This window comes from Hyperolius riggenbachi, chromosome 11 (genome assembly GCF_040937935.1).
Source record: "Hyperolius riggenbachi isolate aHypRig1 chromosome 11, aHypRig1.pri, whole genome shotgun sequence".
NCBI classification, from domain to species: domain Eukaryota; kingdom Metazoa; phylum Chordata; class Amphibia; order Anura; family Hyperoliidae; genus Hyperolius; species Hyperolius riggenbachi.
In genome coordinates, this window is record NC_090656.1 from 207124002 (window position 1) to 207143001 (window position 19000).

The 19000-nt window shown below is 41.9% G+C and overlaps 1 protein-coding gene across 1 annotated transcript in view; it reads left to right on the forward strand.

Annotated features, from left to right (window-relative positions):
- LOC137538351 (uncharacterized) overlaps nucleotides 1-19000 on the forward strand; it is a 169857-nt gene that overhangs the window by 43240 nt on the left and 107617 nt on the right. Inside the window, exons 3-4 of the mRNA XM_068260459.1 lie at nucleotides 1816-2121; nucleotides 8464-8571. Of these exons, the coding sequence (XP_068116560.1) occupies nucleotides 1816-2121; nucleotides 8464-8571 (414 nt within the window). The remainder of the gene's footprint in view (nucleotides 1-1815; nucleotides 2122-8463; nucleotides 8572-19000) is intronic.

The following is a 19000-nucleotide window of genomic DNA, read 5'->3' on the forward strand; positions in this document are numbered from 1 at the left end:
CGACTCCGACTCCGACTCCGACTCCTCAGTTTAGGATTCCACCGACTCCGACTCCGACTCCGACTCCACGACTCCGACTCCTCTAATTTGCATATTACAATTTTGTTGATTAAAAGTATGTAACATGAAATTCGTCTCATAACTGCCAACGCTTAGGAATTTTACAAGACAACTGAAGTGAGAAGGATATGTAGACTACTATATTTATTCCCTTTAGACTAAAACTAGTCCTTAGTAATAGTACTTGTAAAAGGTACAAACCGGAACAAAGAACATCTATCAGGCCCTAGGCAATGTAAGTGTGGGTACATGTAAGAATGATGTGCAGGTACTCTGCAGGGGAATGAGGAGATTGTAAACAGACAACACCTCTGTGTTCAATGTGCACAGCATTCTCAGTGGATTCCCTGCAGCTCTGTGAGGAGTGCATATGTAGAGTATAGTACTACTGTGTAACAAAGTAAACCTGAGACAGATGAAATTAAAGTTTTGTACATACCTGGGGCTTCCTCCAGCCGCCTTCAGGATAATCAGTCCCTCGTTGTCCTCCTCCACCACCTGGATCTTCTGCTATGAGTCCAGGTACTTGAGCCAGTCTGGCGTAGTGCGTATGAACACACTCCACCGCTAGGAGCATACTACACCTGTGCAGCACTATTGCGCAGGTGCAGAATGTTCCTGGCTGTGGGAGAGGCATGCGGCCGGACTGCGCTGACTGGCTGAATTACCAGGACTCATAGCAGAAGATCCGGGTGGTGGAGGACAGTGAGGGACTGATTAGCCTGAAGGGGGCTGGAGGAAGCCCCAGGTATGTATAAAACTTTACTTTTCATCCGTCTCAGGTACCCTTTAATTTGTAGTCACCAAACCAAATTTTAATAACATATCAAATTATTTGATTTCAGTGCATACATTTGCATAAATCAGCATCAGTGCAGAATTATTTCCATCTCATTGACCATCTCTATTAGTGACACAGCTACACATCAGGCTTTATTCTTACAGCATAGATGTTATTTAGTATATATAAGAGATTCCTGTGTACTCATCATATATACAGTCACAATCAGATATGTATATCTGACCTTAACAATACGGGGACTGCTTTATTGAAGCAGCACAAGTAACTAATTTTTATTGGTTTATTTCATTTTTGTGGACTAAGCACAGCTATTACTGTATATATACATTATTTTTAATGACTATTATCTGAGAAATAGAACATTTTATCATATTTTCTATTTTAATTACAGTTACAAATTCATTAGGAGTCGGAGTCGGAGTCGGTGCATTTTTTCCCGACTCCGACTCCAGGCACCCAAAATTGCCCGACTCCACGACTCCGACTCCACGACTCCGACTCCGACTCCACAGCCCTGGTCTCACCCTCTGATCCCCATTTGGGTTGTCTTCTAGTGTATAGCCCTGCCCCATTACAGAGATGTGCTGTGGTGCTTACGTAGCACTCCCTATCTGCCATGGCACTCGTTTGTAGGGGGGTGGAGCTGTGCAATGCAAGTTGGTGCACATGGGGCTTGGAGGGGTGAATTAGACTGAAAACTCATTATAACTTTTTAGGAGAACATGATACAGTAAAATGCCATGTTTATTTTAGACTTTTTAGTCTGTCTTAAGAATGACCTCTCCAGATCAATGTTTGAGCCACATAATGATCAGTGAGCCAGGTTCTCTTTTTACATAGATTCAATTTTTAATCGCTCTTACCTAAGATATTAAAGAATTGCATAATGTATGTCACCAAGAGAGAAATCTCCTGTGTTTGAAGAATTAATTATCGTCTTTTGTGATCTACAGCTATTCCATCATCCACAGTGAGAGACACAAGCATTGAGCTGGGGACAGAGAAGACGGTGATGTGTGATGTTCACAACTTTTATCCAAAAGATATTAGAATACATTGGAACTTGTATCGTAAAGGATCCTCTGAGACTGATTTCTTTGAGAACAGTATAGTGCATAATCCAGATGGGACATTCAGTATTCAAATTCCACTAACCCTAAAACCCAGAAAAGAGGATGATGGGAATATATACTCCTGTGTTGTCAACCACAGATCCCTCCAGAGTGAACTCTCCAAGAATTTTACCCTGACGGTACCAGGTCAGTAAACTTTGCCCACTATACTTACTTTAATACTATCAGCTCACAGCCTGGAAACTGCTGAAAATGTGTGTAATGCTGGAAATACATGATTTGATTCTGAGCCATTTAGATGGCTCGATGGATAATTTCCGACTGGTGGCTGACTGTTTTCTGACGCACACAGGTGGGACCACTGTGTGACCCTCCCACGCCACCATCCTCTAAAAAAAAAAATGAAATAATACACCATTTCTCCAATTCCATCCCCTATTGTTTTAAAATAACCAATGCTACTATAGATAAAATCCACACATTTTATTTGCCTATTTGTCTCGGCTATCACAATATTTAAATTATGGTCCTAGTATAATGCATAGCAACAATATATTATTTGGAAATAAAGGTGTATTTTTCCATTTGTGTATTTTGTACTCTTTCAAGAATTACAAGCAAAGCAGGCTGAGTGCCCGGGTCGAAGCTGGGCACCGTCATGGCATAAGTGCTATGCTGTGCACCCCACGCAAGAGTTATTCGGGAATCTGGTGGTCGCCATCTCCCTACAAGTTGCTACAACTTGGAGTGGGAATAGTATTTAGCGCCGCCGGGGATTTGAGTGGCAGCAGAGGATTCGCGAATGTGTGAGCGGCTAACCGGGACCGGCACCACTCATACAATGCAGTTTGCCTACCCACACTTCTGAGCGCAATTGTGATTTTTAAATTTTTTATCAAAGAAGTTTTTACACTATCAGAAGTTTTTCAGTTTTAGTACTGACGCTCCCAGTGATCTACCATCCTTCCCCTATACGCTGTTAATCCCACTTCTGGAGCTGTTGGACGACCCCTGGGTGAATGTGGGTACATTGGGAATGTGTCCCAGCACTGATGTTGATTGCAGTGGATGGAGTTTAGATTCACCGGATAAGTGGAGAGTTGCAATACCAGGCTTGATTATGCTATGTGGTTTTCATTTTTCTCTTTTATGTGATGTATGGGTTTACGGAGAGAGCAAGAGGATATTCTCTGGTCACTGAGCTTCGGTTTTTCCTTTCCTCTAAAACTGCGGTTTTTGGACCTCAAGCTAATAGGACAGTGATCTTTGAATAGTTTTTGATTGACTATCCAGGTGATTGCTAATGAGCTCTAGACAGATGTTGATGGCATCATCAGTGGACCTATTTGCTCTGTACATGAACTGGAACGGGTCCAGTAGGAGCAATGTTGGAGTGTTTAAAGTTGGACAGAACAACTCTTTCCAAGGTCTTCAGGATGACAGAAGTAAGGGCCATAAGCCTGTAGTTGAGGTCGAAGATGCCCTGCTTTTTGGGGACAGGGATGATGGTAGACCTCTTGAAGCACTCAGGGACTTTTCCCTCCTGTAGCAACTTTGCACAGATTAAGATGAGGATAGGAGCTAGCTACTGCAGATACGTTTTTAGGCAGGCCAGTGACATGCCGTCAGGACCAGAGGACTTCCTACAGTTCAATGATTTCAGATGACGTCGGACATTGGCCTCACACACATCTGGAGGGGATGGATTCGATCTTAGAGCAACATCAGTGTTTGAGGGGTGGACGGCTGTTATCGAGTGCTCTGCTGATGCTGGCAGGTTTTTAAATCTACAGTAGAAGAAATTACTGAGGTATTCGGCTAGCACTGTGCTAGAAGTTGCATGTTGTTGAGGGGCTTATAGTTAGTTGCAACCTTGAGTCCTTTCCAAACTGCTCGTGGGTCATTCGAGCTTAGGTTGTGTCTCATCTTCTCAAAGTACTCCTTCCTGGCAGCTCTTAGTTCCTGGTTGAAGTTGTTTCTTGGCGTCCTGTAGTCCTCCAGGTTGCCTGACTTGCGCGCCGTTTCTTTGCGCTTACTCAGTTTCCGTAGTTTGTTGGTGAACAATGGTTAAAATGACACTTAGTAACAACTGTTGTGGCAGCAATTCATTATACCCAAGGTGCATTATTTTTTTTCACTAATTGTTACAGCGCAGTTGTTTATTTGCATATTCCCAGGAGAGATTGGAATCAGAAAAAGACCACAAATGTCACCATTTTGTAAGGCTAACAACCACGGCTATTCAAATTGGGTGTTTTGTGATCTACCTGCACGTGTAGTGTTTTTTAAACTTTCCCAAGTGTCATTATTCAGTAATTTGTAAATGCCAATTTTTTTGAAATTGGATGGAGTTTCTGGCCAAGAGATTCTGACCAGCTTCTACTCCGCCACCATCGAGTCAATCCTCTGCTCTTCCATCCTGGTCTGGTATGATGGCGCCACCGCCAGTGACAAGCTCAAACTACAGAGGGTCATCAGGTCGGCGGAGAGGATCATCGTGTGCCCCCTCCACTCACTTGCACTACTGCACAACAAGAGACTGAAATCCAGGGCATTGAGGATTGCCAATGATCCCTCGCACCCAGGCCACTGTTACTTCAGTGTTCTCCCCCTGGGCCGAAGACTTCGGGCCATCCCCACAAAGACTGCGAGACATAGGAACTCCTTCTTCCCATCGGCTGTCAGCCACTTGAACTTACTCCACATACTCCCATCTGTGCAAGACCAACAAGCGGGGGGCCGGCTGCGACACTCCCGTTCGGTCAACTGAAGCAACAACCTCACAAGGCCAACAAGGCTAACCGCTGGTCAGCTCAAGGCCACAAATGTGATGTATGTAATTTTTCTGACGCAAATTGTATGCAAATGTAATGTAATCTATCCCTGCTGCTATGCACTCTTCTCTGTTTTCTTCCTGAGCTATATGTATGTGCCAAAAATAATTCCGGGCATGGTTGCTCATGCTTGGCGAAATAAATGATTCTGATTCTGATTCTGAGTTTGCCCCCGCCTTTTTTATGTGACATGAGTCCAAGCTTTAAAACATACCACAATGTATTTTCAATTTGTCCCAATTAAAAAAAGGCCATATATAGCTAATTTGAATATATCACTTCTCTTAACAGTGATGACAAATACAATGGGTCTTACCATTGGCGGTCTAGAAGTATTGGAGATGGTCTGCAGTCTTAGCATGTGGCCAACACTCTCACCTTGCAGCAGGGATCAAGCTCAATTTTGAAGCTTGTATGTGTTATTGTAATTCCCCAAGCATCAGGTTTCCTCAAACACCCTAAAAACATAATGGTAGGCCAAAAGTGAGCTCAGGGACACTAAGTGACATGAATATATAGGAAAGGGGAAAAGGCCAGTAAAATATGTCCGAGTTATGAAAAAAGGCACAGACACACACACACAAAAATCTAATAATCAGTGACAGTGTGGTATGCCTCAGAGCACTTGGCAACACACAGTGCTGGCTTTGGGACATTTTAGGCAAAAATACCTGAACTCCTTCCCTCTCTTGTATTTGGCACATACTCTGCATCTTCTTTGGGGTTTTGGTTTCACTTCATTTGGGGGTATTATTTATCACAGGAAAATGTTTTTCTTGTCTAATTGTATTTTCCGAATGAGTTGGATCATGTTGTTGTGCAGTTTGGCCAGGGTTAAAGATGCGGGTCGTCAGGACTTCCTCCTAAAACTGAAGATAGGTGTCCCATTGGCCTGTTTTTATGTAGATGACAAATGCATTATGCAATGCCACCTGGAACAAGTAAAGCGCTACCGGGCCATCCTCTTTTTCTTCAGCGAATAAGGAGCCAACAGCTGATCTGCCAAGTCCACTGCTCCCATATTTTTGTTGTAAGCAACAATTGCCTCTGGCCTTTCAGTTCACTCTCAACATCATAGGAATTGTGGCTTCTGTGTTGATACATGTCAATATCATCACGTCACTTTTATCTCCATATTTTAAAGCAAGATGCTCATCACATCTGAAGCTGTACGACTCTCTTCGCTGCAATTTTCTATTAACTACCTGTTGTGGGAGGCCTAAATGGTTGGACCTCACCATTCCACAAGCGCCAGTCTGGGCTGAATACAGGAATTTGAATAAGGTTACACTTGAGTTAAAATTGTCGACATACAGGTGGTAGCCTTGGTAGAGAAGTGGGTTTATCAGCTCCACGACAATTTTCCCACTGGTACTGATGTATTGTGCCCTTCATTCACTTTGAAGGCATATTTGTAGCCAGAGCTACTCTCAAATACCTTGTACATTTTTAGCCCATACCTTGCCCACTTACTTGGAATGTACTGCATCATCTCAAGTTTCCCGTTAAAGGGCACCAGGGACTTATCTACAGCGATGTCACACTTTTGGGTATAGTCTTCCCTAAATACTGCAGTGAGGTGGGTCAACAGGCTTGAAAAGCCTGTCATGGGCAGTGTTCGTTCTTGGAAGACTGTTAGTTTTGTTGTTAAAATGTATGAATTTTGACCGCAATTCATACAGCTGCCTGCCCATTGTAGCTGGATAGAGAAGTGCGTTATGAAAGATGTATTTTGACCAGTACATCCTAAGCTGTGGCTTTTGACTTATACCCATGCCCAGTGTCAGGCCAAGAAAAGTTTTAATTTTTTAGGCATGGTGGTGGGCTCCCATTTGGTCACCATACAGTGGGTGGGGTTCTGAGATAAAAATTGTTGTGCAGACAAGTTAGTCTGCTTGACTATGCTGCTTGGGCAGCACGGTGGCGTAGTGGTTAACGCTCTCGCCTGGCAGCGCTGGGTCCCTGGTTCCAATCATAGCCAGGTCAACATCTGCAAGGAGTTTGTATGTTCTCCCCGTGTCTGCGTGGGTTTTCTTCAGGGCACTCCAGTTTCCTCCCACATCCCAAAAACATACAGTTAAGTTAATTGGCTTCCCCCTAAATTGGCCCTAGACTACAATGCATACATGATATATACATAGACATATGACAATGGTAGGGACTATATTGTGAGCCCCTCTGAGGGACAGTTAGTGATAAGACAATATATACTCTGTACAGCGCTGCGTAATATGTCGGCACTATATAAATACTTAAAATAACTAAATATATTCTGCAACAATTACACTGTGAGTAATAACTAGTAAAAGTCAACTGGTGCCAGATTGTCAGTAGGCACTGACTCACCAGTAGTGGCTGTAAAAGGTGGGATATTGGGTGCAATAAGATTAGGGAGTGACCAAGTGCCATTTAAAATATGATCTAGTACCTCCTGCTTGTGAGGTACCAGTTGCTGCACTGTTCCCCTTCACCAATCTCACCCCCAAAAGTCCCGCCGTGAAAGAGCGACAGGTCTGGCAAGAGATGCTGGGCAACCCCCACTATTGACAGAAAACATGGGCATAGCATATCAGGAACATGTACTCTTCTGTATACTTTTCTCCTTTTTTAACCCTTTAGTGTGTAAGGGGCTAAAAGAGACCAAAAAACCCTCTTACTAAAAGCACTATGCAAAACAGAAATCTGCCTTCTTAAAACAGAAGGTATGTGCAATTATTTAGTTTGGAGTGAGCATATGAGGTCTCCCCCATTGCATCACGGTTGAATATGCAAATCGTTGCTTTGTTGTCCCTGTAAGCTAGCCGCACCTCCAGAACCACTGCAATGCAATGATGTGTCATCTTGTTAATTGTTCCGAGCCACATTAACCCAACATGCATACAGACTGTATCGGATTGATTGATCCTCATCAGTGCATGGCATGGATTAATGTGGCTCTATGGGGTAGGACTTTAAACACCCAGAATTACAGATTGCCCAGCAAGCTCATGGACCTCAACTCCTAGCAATGTGTAAGGACCTAGAAAGGACCAAAAAGCCCTCTTACTAAAAGTTTTTGAGAAGTACAGAAGCGCCAATATAAGATAAAATGTGTTAAAACCTTAATGGTGGGTAACGGTGGACCTACCTCCCCAGAGAAGACACAACAGTGATGTATCATAAAAAATGTTTATTCTTACTCCAACAATTGTGCTTTTTCTGCCCAGTTTATAAATGGGGTTTTTTTTAGCATATTTTATCCTATATTGGCACCTCTGTATTTCTCAAAAAGTATATACATATATCCACCTGGTGGATGGGTGTGGTCACTCTTTTCCTGTCTATGGAGAGCTACTTCTTAGCTTGAGTGGGGGCAGGTTTATTCTCCCCTTATGTGCATCTAGTGGTTGCCTGTGGTGGCCTCCCATATTTGAAATTTTCCTTTTAAAGTTGGTTGGTTGCTCGGTCTGTAGGAGTGGTGAGTGTGGGTTACTGATTGGCTAGGTGCCTAGAAAACATGAGTAGTGTGTATCTCTGACATCATATGCAGGAGCTAATTCAGCTTACATGATATATCACAGATGGATAGCCAGTATATTACCATTTCCCATTCCCCTATCTGTATATTTCTGTTTATTCCAACAATTTATGAGGAGTACATGGACAGTGCTTTCCATAAAAGAATATTTCAGTTAAATATCTTGTGTGATTTTAGACAAAGAAAACAGCACTGGAACAATAGTTGGATCAGTGTTCGGGACTCTGCTTTGTACATTACTGCTGGTGGCATGTGTAGTGTACTACCTGATGGGGGTCAAAAAAGGTGAGTGCTGAAATTCCACATTACTGCTTTCATTGTATGATGTTATTTATCCCCTGCCAATCATTTGTGTTACATTGAGGTTCACCTAATATTCACTCTTATACCGGGCAAACCACCGTAATTTTATTTTAAGATGTCTCTCTAGCGACAGGCATAGGGCAGTTTTGCCTTCCACATATAGGGCTCTTGTGCAATAAGAAATGGGTTTATTATGTAAGCGTGGAGCAGACAGCAATTTTCAAATTGTGCTCCACTTCTATCATTCTCATTCTCTCTAAAGGCCCCTTACAGATGCTTAATGATTGTTGCCCGGAATGACGAAATGCTAATTATTTTGAGTTAATACAAATATTAATTTAAATGTATGCAGCTTGGAAATTAACCAATCAGGTGTAGCAGCTGATAATGTTCCAACCTGCATAGATTTGCATAAAATTAGCATAAAATATTCACTAACTTGGAATTTCTAACATAGTATTGGCCATATGCTTATCTGAGACCTTTCTGATTAGCATACCTCCCAACTTTTGAAGCCAGGAAAGACAATAAAGACTTGTTCCTGCCAAACCTTCAGCCATAGGCTTCAAAAAAAATGGAGGTGTAGTCATGAGCTACTGTGGGCGGAGCAAAATGTACATGAACCTGTCAGTGATGTGCACCTCTGCTTGAAGAACATATAAGGCCCACAACTCCAAACAGGCATACCGTATGAGACATAACAAGCTACATATTTTATTCAAGCAGAAATATCTATCACACAATAATTATGCATCATGATTGCCCCTCCCCCAAATTTTAGCATTACACTTTAACTGTTTTCCCTGATGAAGCCTCATATACTTAGGGGTGAAACATGTTGGATTTTGACACTATTTTACTGGGTATATGTTAGTCTTTGGGAAATATTTGGTACTTCAGAAAATAGGGGAGTCTAGATGGGGAGTGATGTCCCCACTTGTCCAACCAGCACTCTTTGGTGAAGTGTACAGGAAGTTATCCATGTTCGAACTGACCAATTGTGGAGGCTTCTGTGTCACCCCTTATACCTTATACATATATATATTACCCCATTTTTAAGTTACATGTGTAGGTGGTGATATTTGTGATCACAACCCCCTTTTTAAGCCAGTTTTGAGTAAAAGCTATATTTCAGGATAATACACTACCTAGACTAAAAAAGGGCTTACAATAGAAGGACTGGTTTCCAGTCCTAATACTTACAGATATTTATAAAAGTTGTCAGATAGTGTTGCGCCCTAGTTGGTGTGCTGCACGTGCTGTTTGAAGGAGTCCCACTTCCTTATAGTTACAATCTAAAATAAACAATTAACAGACTGCGCTCAAGTAACACTGGTGATTTTAATAATAAATACAATGCTGATAGCTCTTCAGTGATATTCCCTTCAATAAAAGTCCATAAAAACAAATATGAATAAAAAGATTAAAAATGAATAAAATGACTGGATGAATCAACTTAATATGATATAATTATTTGGCTGGTGGAGTAGTGATAGGTTTCCTCCCGTATATAGTGATATCCCACTAGAGTACGTCACAAGGATTATTTGTTAGTGTTGGTAGACACGACAGTGCTTCTGTACCTGCTGTTTTAATCTTGCAGGATCACTTTGGTTTAAGTGTCTAATGCCTTTAAGGTGCAGTTGCGGACAGTGCTAGGTTTATATACAGTTCTTAATTGATAGCTTTCAATGGATACTTCTCACCCGTCCTGGTCTTGTTGTTGTTCATACGCGCTGTGGTGGGGAGCCGCTCTATCTCACCCGCCCCGGCCGGTGGCGAGGTGAGAGAGACTGGACAAGCGCTGCTGTCGGGCTGGTTAGCCCGGCTCCCTGGGATTCCGGAGATGTGCCTAAGCGGAGATGATACTTCCGTATTGCCCAATGGAGTCGACAGCTGCGCAGCTTCAGCACGTCTCCTCTCCCCTCTGGTGTGACGTCACTAGTGCAACCACGGCTGACGTTTCGGGAGGAACGCCTCCCTTTCTCAAAGCTAGGTTGCGGAAGGGGATTGGGGACTTGCTTATGAAGCCTCACCCACATTGACTTGTCATTCAAATGCATATAAATCCAAATCTTTATTTAATCCATGTGGGGTTAGGGATCCTAGATTGTAGATCCACATAGTTTCCTTATGTGACATTTCTAATAAGTTATCTCCACCTCTCCAAGATTTACCCACTTGTTCTATTGCGCAGAATCTCGTTCCCTTAAAGGAACATCCATGATCACTCTTATAATGTGCTGAAAGAGGGTGTTTTTTATTTCCTTTTTTGATGTTAGTGCAGTGCTCACTTAATCTTTCCTTCAGAGCACGCTTTGTTCTTCCCACATATTGTTTTTGGCAGGGGCATATTAACACGTATATAACACCCTTTGTATCGCAATTTGTCACATCTTTGATTTTGAATGTTTCTTTACTGGACGAGACATTGTAGATCCTCTCTACTGGTGTGTTGGATTCACGGCACGCTCTACAAAACCCACATTTTTTAAAATACCCCCCCCCCCCCCGATTTTTTCGATTTATCAGATTTTATAGAGGGGGCCAGGATGTTCCCCAAATTCCTTGTTTTTTTAAAAACCATTGTGTCTTTTTCTGGTAGAATAGATGTGAGTAGGGGATCTTCTCTTAATAGATGCCAATATTTGCTCACTATGTTCTTCACTTTGTGGGCTTGTGAAGAGTACTGAATAATTAAATTTGGTTGTTGATCCCTACATTCCCTAGGTGTATCTCTAGGTTGTAAAAGCTTCTGTCGTTCTGTATTTTTTGCTCTCTCTTTGGCCTCTAAAATTAGCTTTTTGTCATATCCATTATTTTCAAATCTATCCTGCAGTACAGCTGACTCTGCTTCGAAATCTGCAACCTTGGAGCAGTTTCTCCTCAGCCTTAGGAACTGCCCTCCCGGGATGTTCATGAGCCATTTGAGATGATGGCAACTGTCTACATTAATGTAGCTGTTAATGTCCACCGGCTTTAGATACGTTTTTGTTAATATGGATCCTTCTTCTCTATAGATTGTTAGATCCAAAAAATTAACCTCTTGTTGGCTATAATCACCTGTGAATTTCAAATTGTAGTCATTGTTATTGATCCAGCCGATAAATGTATCCAGACTGGTTCTGGTGCCCTGCCAGATGAAAAAGGCATCATCTATGAATCTCCTCCAGAGCACCAGGGAGGGCCCGGGGCCCCCGGGACCAAAAAGTTGAAATCGTTCCCAGTGGGCCATATACAGATTTGCGAATGAGGGAGCAAACCTCGTCCCCATCGCTGTCCCGGTGCTCTGGAGGAAAAACTCGCCCCCATATGCAAAGTAGTTATGCTTCAATATGAAGCCTATGCTGTCCAGAAGGAACTGGACCTGTTTATCTTCCAAGCTTCCCGATTCCTGTAAGAAAAACTGTGATGTCTCAATTCCCCTCTTATGTGGGATCACAGTGTACAGTGAACTGACATCCATTGTGCATAGCCAGTAGTCCTCTTTCCAAGTATACTGGTCAAGTATCCCTAAGAAGTGTCCAGTGTCCTTAATGTAACTTGGAGTCTTCTTCACTAATTCCTGCAAATAAATGTCAACATATTGGGATAAATTGGACGTCATGGAGCCAATCCCTGATATGATTGGTCTCCCTGGTGGATCAGATAATCCTTTATGTATTTTCGGAAGATGGTAATAGACAGGAATCCTGGGGTTGTCTATATATAGATATGCCCACTCTTCTTCATTAATAATCCCTGTGTGTTTTGCTTCTTACAATAGAGTCTTCAACCTCTTAAGGAATTTGTGTGTGGGATCCATCTTAAGTGGTTGATATGTAGCTAAATTGTGTAATTGTCGCATGGCTTCTAAATGATCCTGCTCCTGACTCTGTATGACTACACCCCCCCCCCCCTTGTCAGCTGGCCTGATCACAATGGTATTGTCATTTTGCATTCTCTCCATTGATTGCCTTTCTAATGGAGATAGATTATCCGTAAAGTAGATCTTCACTTTCTTAATATCTTCTAATACTAATGTCTCAAAAGAATTCATGGCTTTACTTGCTTCTTGGACTGGGTTAAATTTGGATTTACATTTTAATCTTGAGTGTTTGTAGATATCCACCCATGTAGGACTTTCTGCTGGATATGTAACGGTTTTCTTCATGAAGTATTTCTTTAAGCAGAGTTTCCTCATGAATTTTTTAATGCCTATGAAAGCCTCGAATTTATTGAGCTTTCCACCTGGTGCAAACTTGATACCCTTTGTGAGTACTGCATGTTCAACTGTGGTAAGGATCCTGGGGCTCAGATTAACCACTTAAGCCCAACTGGACGAGATTTCTCGTCCAGTTGGGCTGCGCGCGCGCGCGCGCGCCCGCAGGCCCCCCCCGTGCGCGCCCCCGCTGCTGGCCGCTAGCCCACCGATCAGTGAAAGGGATTATAAATCCATTTCGCTGATCGGACCCCCCCGGAGAAAAGCCGACAGCGTCTCTTCAGACGCTGCGGCTTTTCTGAGCTCTGGTCTCCTTTCTTCTGCCTGGGAGCGAGATCGATCGCTCCCAGGACTTTTTGATTCTGGCCATCTTGTGGCCAAATAGCAAATTACACCTTAAAAAAAAAAAGTTTTAAGAATAAACCTATAAATATATTAAAAAAAACCCTGTTTACCTCCCACACCAAAAAATACCCACATACAAGTTTAAATAAAAAAAAATTACAATAATAAAAAAAAAAAAAAAAAACCATAAATAGTTACCTAAGGGTCTGAACTTTTTAAATATTCATGTCAAAGGAGTATATCAATATGATTTAATAAATTATGGGCTTCTAAACAGTGATGGACGCAAAACGGAAAAAATGCACCTTTATTTCCAAATAAAATATTGTCGCCATACATTGTGATAGGGACATAATTTTAACGGTGAAATACCCGGGGCATATGGGCAAATACAATACGTGAGTTTTAATTATGGAGGCATGTATTATTTTAAAACTATAATGGCTGAAAACTGAGAAAGAATGAATTTTTTCCATTTTTTTCTTATTCTTCCTGTTAAAATGCATTTACAGTAAAGTGGCTCTTAGCAAAATATACCACCCACAGAAAGCCTAATTGGTGGCGGAAAAAACAAGATATAGATCAATTAATTGTGATGAGTAGTGATAAAGTTATTGGCAAATGAATGGGGGGTGAAAGTTGCTCGGATGTAAAAAATTTTTAACCCTTCGGGCTTAAGTGGTTAAATACCCCTCCCTCCCCCACTGATGCCATGATCTCTAATGGTCTTTCTATTTTCTGCGACTTCTTGGATAACCCCCTTCCCCTCGACCCTCTTGCTCTATATCTATCTTCCTGTCTTTGATGTAATGATCCATTTTTTGCTGTTGTAATTTGTCGGGAGGATTTTTCTTGTGTAGTTGTTGCTTTGTGATGCTTCTTGTTTCCCTTTGAAAATTTGGCATTCCGAACGTGAGAGCCGTTCGGTAATCCAAAAAATGTACGTTAGATTTAGGATTGGCCCCTAAGGCATTATAAGGATTGGTTGTAGGGACATCTGGATGTATTTCTACATCACTTAGCATCTTCTGTTCATTACCATTACTAACCGTTATTGTGGATGGCTGAAGTATAGGGAAACAGCTTCAGCCATCCACAATAACGGTTAGTAATGGTAATGAACAGAAGATGATAAGTGATGTAGAAATACATCCAGATGTCCCTACAACCAATCCTTATAATGCCTTAGGGGCCAATCCTAAATCTAACGTACATTTTTTGGATTACCGAACGGCTCTCACGTTCGGAATGCCAAATTTTCAAAGGGAAACAAGAAGCATCACAAAGCAACAACTACACAAGAAAAATCCTCCCGACTAATTACAACAGCAAAAAATGGATCATTACATCAAAGACAGGAAGATAGATATAGAGCAAGAGGGTCGAGGGGAAGGGGGTTATCCAAGAAGTCGCAGGAAATAGAAAGACCATTAGAGATCACGCCATCAGTGGGGGAGGGAGGGGTATTTAATCTGAGCCCCAGGATCCTTACCACAGTTGAACATGCAGTACTCACAAAGGGTATCAAGTTTGCACCAGGTGGAAAGCTCAATAAATTCGAGGCTTTCATAGGCATTAAAAAATTCATGAGGAAACTCTGCTTAAAGAAATACTTCATGAAGAAAACCGTTACATATCCAGCAGAAAGTCCTACATGGGTGGATATCTACAAACACTCAGGATTAAAATGTAAATCCAAATTTAACCCAGTCCAAGAAGCAAGTAAAGCCATGAATTCTTTTGAGACATTAGTATTAGAAGATATTAAGAAAGTGAAGACCTACTTTACGGATAATCTATCTCCATTAGAAAGGCAAGCAATGAAGAGACTGCAAAATGACAATACCATTGTGATCAGGCCAGCTGACAAGGGGGGGGGGGGGGTGGGGGGGTGTAGTCATACAGAGTCAGGAGCAGTATCATTTAGAAGCCATGCGACAATTACACAATTTAGCTACATATCAACCACTTAAGATGGATCCCACACACAAATTCCTTAAGAGGTTGAAGACTCTATTGTAAGAAGCAAAACACACAGGGATTATTAATGAAGAAGAGTGGGCATATCTATATATAGACAACCCCAGGATTCCTGTCTATTACCATCTTCCGAAAATACATAAAGGATTATCTGATCCACCAGGGAGACCAATCATATCAGGGATTGGCTCCATGACGTCCAATTTATCCCAATATGTTGACATTTATTTGCAGGAATTAGTGAAGAAGACTCCAAGTTACATTAAGGACACTGGACACTTCTTAGGGATACTTGACCAGTATACTTGGAAAGAGGACTACTAGCTATGCACAATGGACGTCAGTTCACTGTACACTGTGATCCCACATAAGAGGGGAATTGAGACATCACAGTTTTTCTTACAGGAATCGGGAAGCTTGGAAGATAAACAGGTCCAGTTCATTCTGGACAGCATAGGCTTCATATTGAAGCATAACTACTTTGCATATGGGGGCGAGTTTTTCCTCCAGAGCACCGGGACAGCGATGGGGACGAGGTTTGCTCCCTCATTCGCAAATCTGTATATGGCCCACTGGGAACGATTTCAACTTTTTGGTCCCGGGGGCCCCGGGCCCTCCCTGGTGCTCTGGAGGAGATTCATAGATGATGCCTTTTTCATCTGGCAGGGCACCAGAACCAGTCTGGATACATTTATCGGCTGGATCAATAACAATGACTACAATTTGAAATTCACAGGTGATTATAGCCAACAAGAGGTTAATTTTTTGGATCTAACAATCTATAGAGAAGAAGGATCCATATTAACAAAAACGTATCTAAAGCCGGTGGACATTAACAGCTACATTAATGTAGACAGTTGCCATCATCTCAAATGGCTCATGAACATCCCGGGAGGGCAGTTCCTAAGGCTGAGGAGAAACTGCTCCAAGGTTGCAGATTTCGAAGCAGAGTCAGCTGTACTGCAGGATAGATTTGAAAATAATGGATATGACAAAAAGCTAATTTTAGAGGCCAAAGAGAGAGCAAAAAATACAGAAAGACAGAAGCTTTTACAACCTAGAGATACACCTAGGGAATGTAGGGATCAACAACCAAATTTAATTATTCAGTACTCTTCACAAGCCCACAAAGTGAAGAACATAGTGAGCAAATATTGGCATCTATTAAGAGAAGATCCCCTACTCACATCTATTCTACCAGAAAAAGCCACAATGGTTTTTAAAAAAACAAGGAATTTGGGGAACATCATGGCCCCCTCTATAAAATCTGATAAATCGAAAAAATCGGGGGGGGGGGGTATTTTAAAAAATATGGGTTTTGTAGAGCGTGCCGTGAATCCAACACACCAGTAGAGAGGATCTACAATGTCTTGTCCAGTAAAGAAACATTCAAAATCAAAGATGTGACAAATTGCGATACAAAGGGTGTTATATACGTGTTAATATGCCCCTGCCAAAAACAATATGTGGGAAGAACAAAGCGTGCTCTGAAGGAAAGATTAAGTGAGCACTGCACTAACATCAAAAAAGGAAATAAAAAACACCCTCTTTCAGCACATTATAAGAGTGATCATGGATGTTCCTTTAAGGGAACGAGATTCTGCGCAATAGAACAAGTGGGTAAATCTTGGAGAGGTGGAGATAACTTATTAGAAATGTCACATAAGGAAACTATGTGGATCTACAATCTAGGATCCCTAACCCCACATGGATTAAATAAAGATTTGGATTTATATGCATTTGAATGACAAGTCAATGTGGGTGAGGCTTCATAAGCAAGTCCCCAATCCCCTTCCGCAACCTAGCTTTGAGAAAGGGAGGCGTTCCTCCCGAAACGTCAGCTGTGGTTGCACTAGTGACGTCACACCAGAGGGGAGAGGAGACGTGCTGAAGCTGCGCAGCTGTCGACTCCATTGGGCAATACGGAAGTATCATCTCCGCTTAGGCACATCTCCGGAATCCCAGGGAGCCGGGCTAACCAGCCCGACAGCAGCGCTTGTCCAGTCTCTCTCACCTCGCCACCGGCCAGGGCGGGTGAGATAGAGCGGCTCCCCACCACAGCGCGTATGAACAACAACAAGACCAGGACGGGTGAGAAGTATCCATTGAAAGCTATCAATTAAGAACTGTATATAAACCTAGCACTGTCCGCAACTGCACCTTAAAGGCATTAGACACTTAAACCAAAGTGATCCTGCAAGATTAAAACAGCAGGTACAGAAGCACTGTCGTGTCTACCAACACTAACAAATAATCCTTGTGACGTACTCTAGTGGGATATCACTATATATGGGAGGAAACCTATCACTACTCCACCAGCCAAATAATTATATCATATTAAGTTGATTCATCCAGTCATTTTATTCATTTTTAATCTTTTTATTCATATTTGTTTTTATGGACTTTTATTGAAGGGAATATCCCTGAAGAGCTATCAGCATTTTATTTATTATTAAAATCACCAGTGTTACTTGAGCGCAGTCTGTTAATTGTTTATTACAGATATTTATATTCTCTTCAGAAGTTAAAGCGAACCTAAACTCAGGACTTCCTCTCTGCTCTAAAAGAAAAGCAACTTCATAATATCCTTTACAGAAAAGCATTTCTTTGTTACTGCTTACATTTCTCTACAGAGATGCTGCTGTTTAGTTACTTCCTGGTTTCATCGGAACACATGCAGAGTTAATTCCTGTGTTTAGATATAGCCTGTTTGAACACTGCACATTATTGGCACAGATCAGACAGAGGTGTCAGCTCAGATTACAGTGATTTATTACTACCAGGTAAGGGAGAATTAGACATCCTGTTATCTCTAAATACGAACGAGGTGGGTTTTTGATGATGTATGGGGTTTGATTTGAACACGGCAGGTGACACAAATGCGATCAGCCGTTATTAACCAGTGGACAGGTCGAGCCATCTCTAAGGGCCCGTTTCCACTATCGCGAATCCGCATGCGTTGCCCGCATGCGGATTCGCACAGTCAGTACAAGTGGATGGGACTGTTTCCACTTGTGCGTTTCCCCGCACGTTTTTCTGTGCAGAAAAAATCTGCATGGTAGGGCCCTCAGAATTCGCCTGCGTGTGGAATGCAGGCGAATCGCACGCAATGTATTTAATAGGGAAATCGCATGCGTTTTCCCCATGCGTTTTTTGCCGCGATTTCGCATAGGTATTAATGTTAATTTACACAAGCAGTGACATGGTTAAATTCGCATACAGCCATACCTATGCGAAATCGCGGCAAAAAACGCATGCGGAATCGCACCCGCATGCGATTTGCCTGCGGTGATTCGCCGGCGATTTCGCAACGCTATAGTGGAAACGGGCCCTAAGGGCTATACAAAGTCCCCATAACGCTGCCTCATATCTGTAGGTAATACTTCTGAACAAATAAGAAATAGTTGTACTCCTGGATGGATTTAAACAGTCTCAACAGGAAATTTGAGTGGCCACTATACTGGATACCTCTGGTGTTCAAAAATTAACGTACAGCATTGAAGCCCAGTTCATGCTGTATATTGCTGAAGAGAGAGTTTCCAAATCAAGGCTCGTCAAGTATGTTTTTTCTGACACTTTCACATCTTGTAAACAGTTCAACAAATCCTTGCAGATACAAAGGCAATACTTCCATAAATTGGAGGAGAAAAAGAAATAAACAAATTTCCAACACTGTTTGGTCAATTAATTATTGCCTGAATTTAAACAATAGGAGGTTTGGTTATACTTGTGTATACCTTAGGGAGAGCATGATATGTGACAGTAGTAGGATTTTTTTTGCTAATAAAGACTTATGTTCTTTTTTTTAGTGATCAGGCCTTCCTTTATTCCCTTCTTCAACATTGCTTTCATCTCTTCAAACTAAAGTCATCCAGATAGACTGTC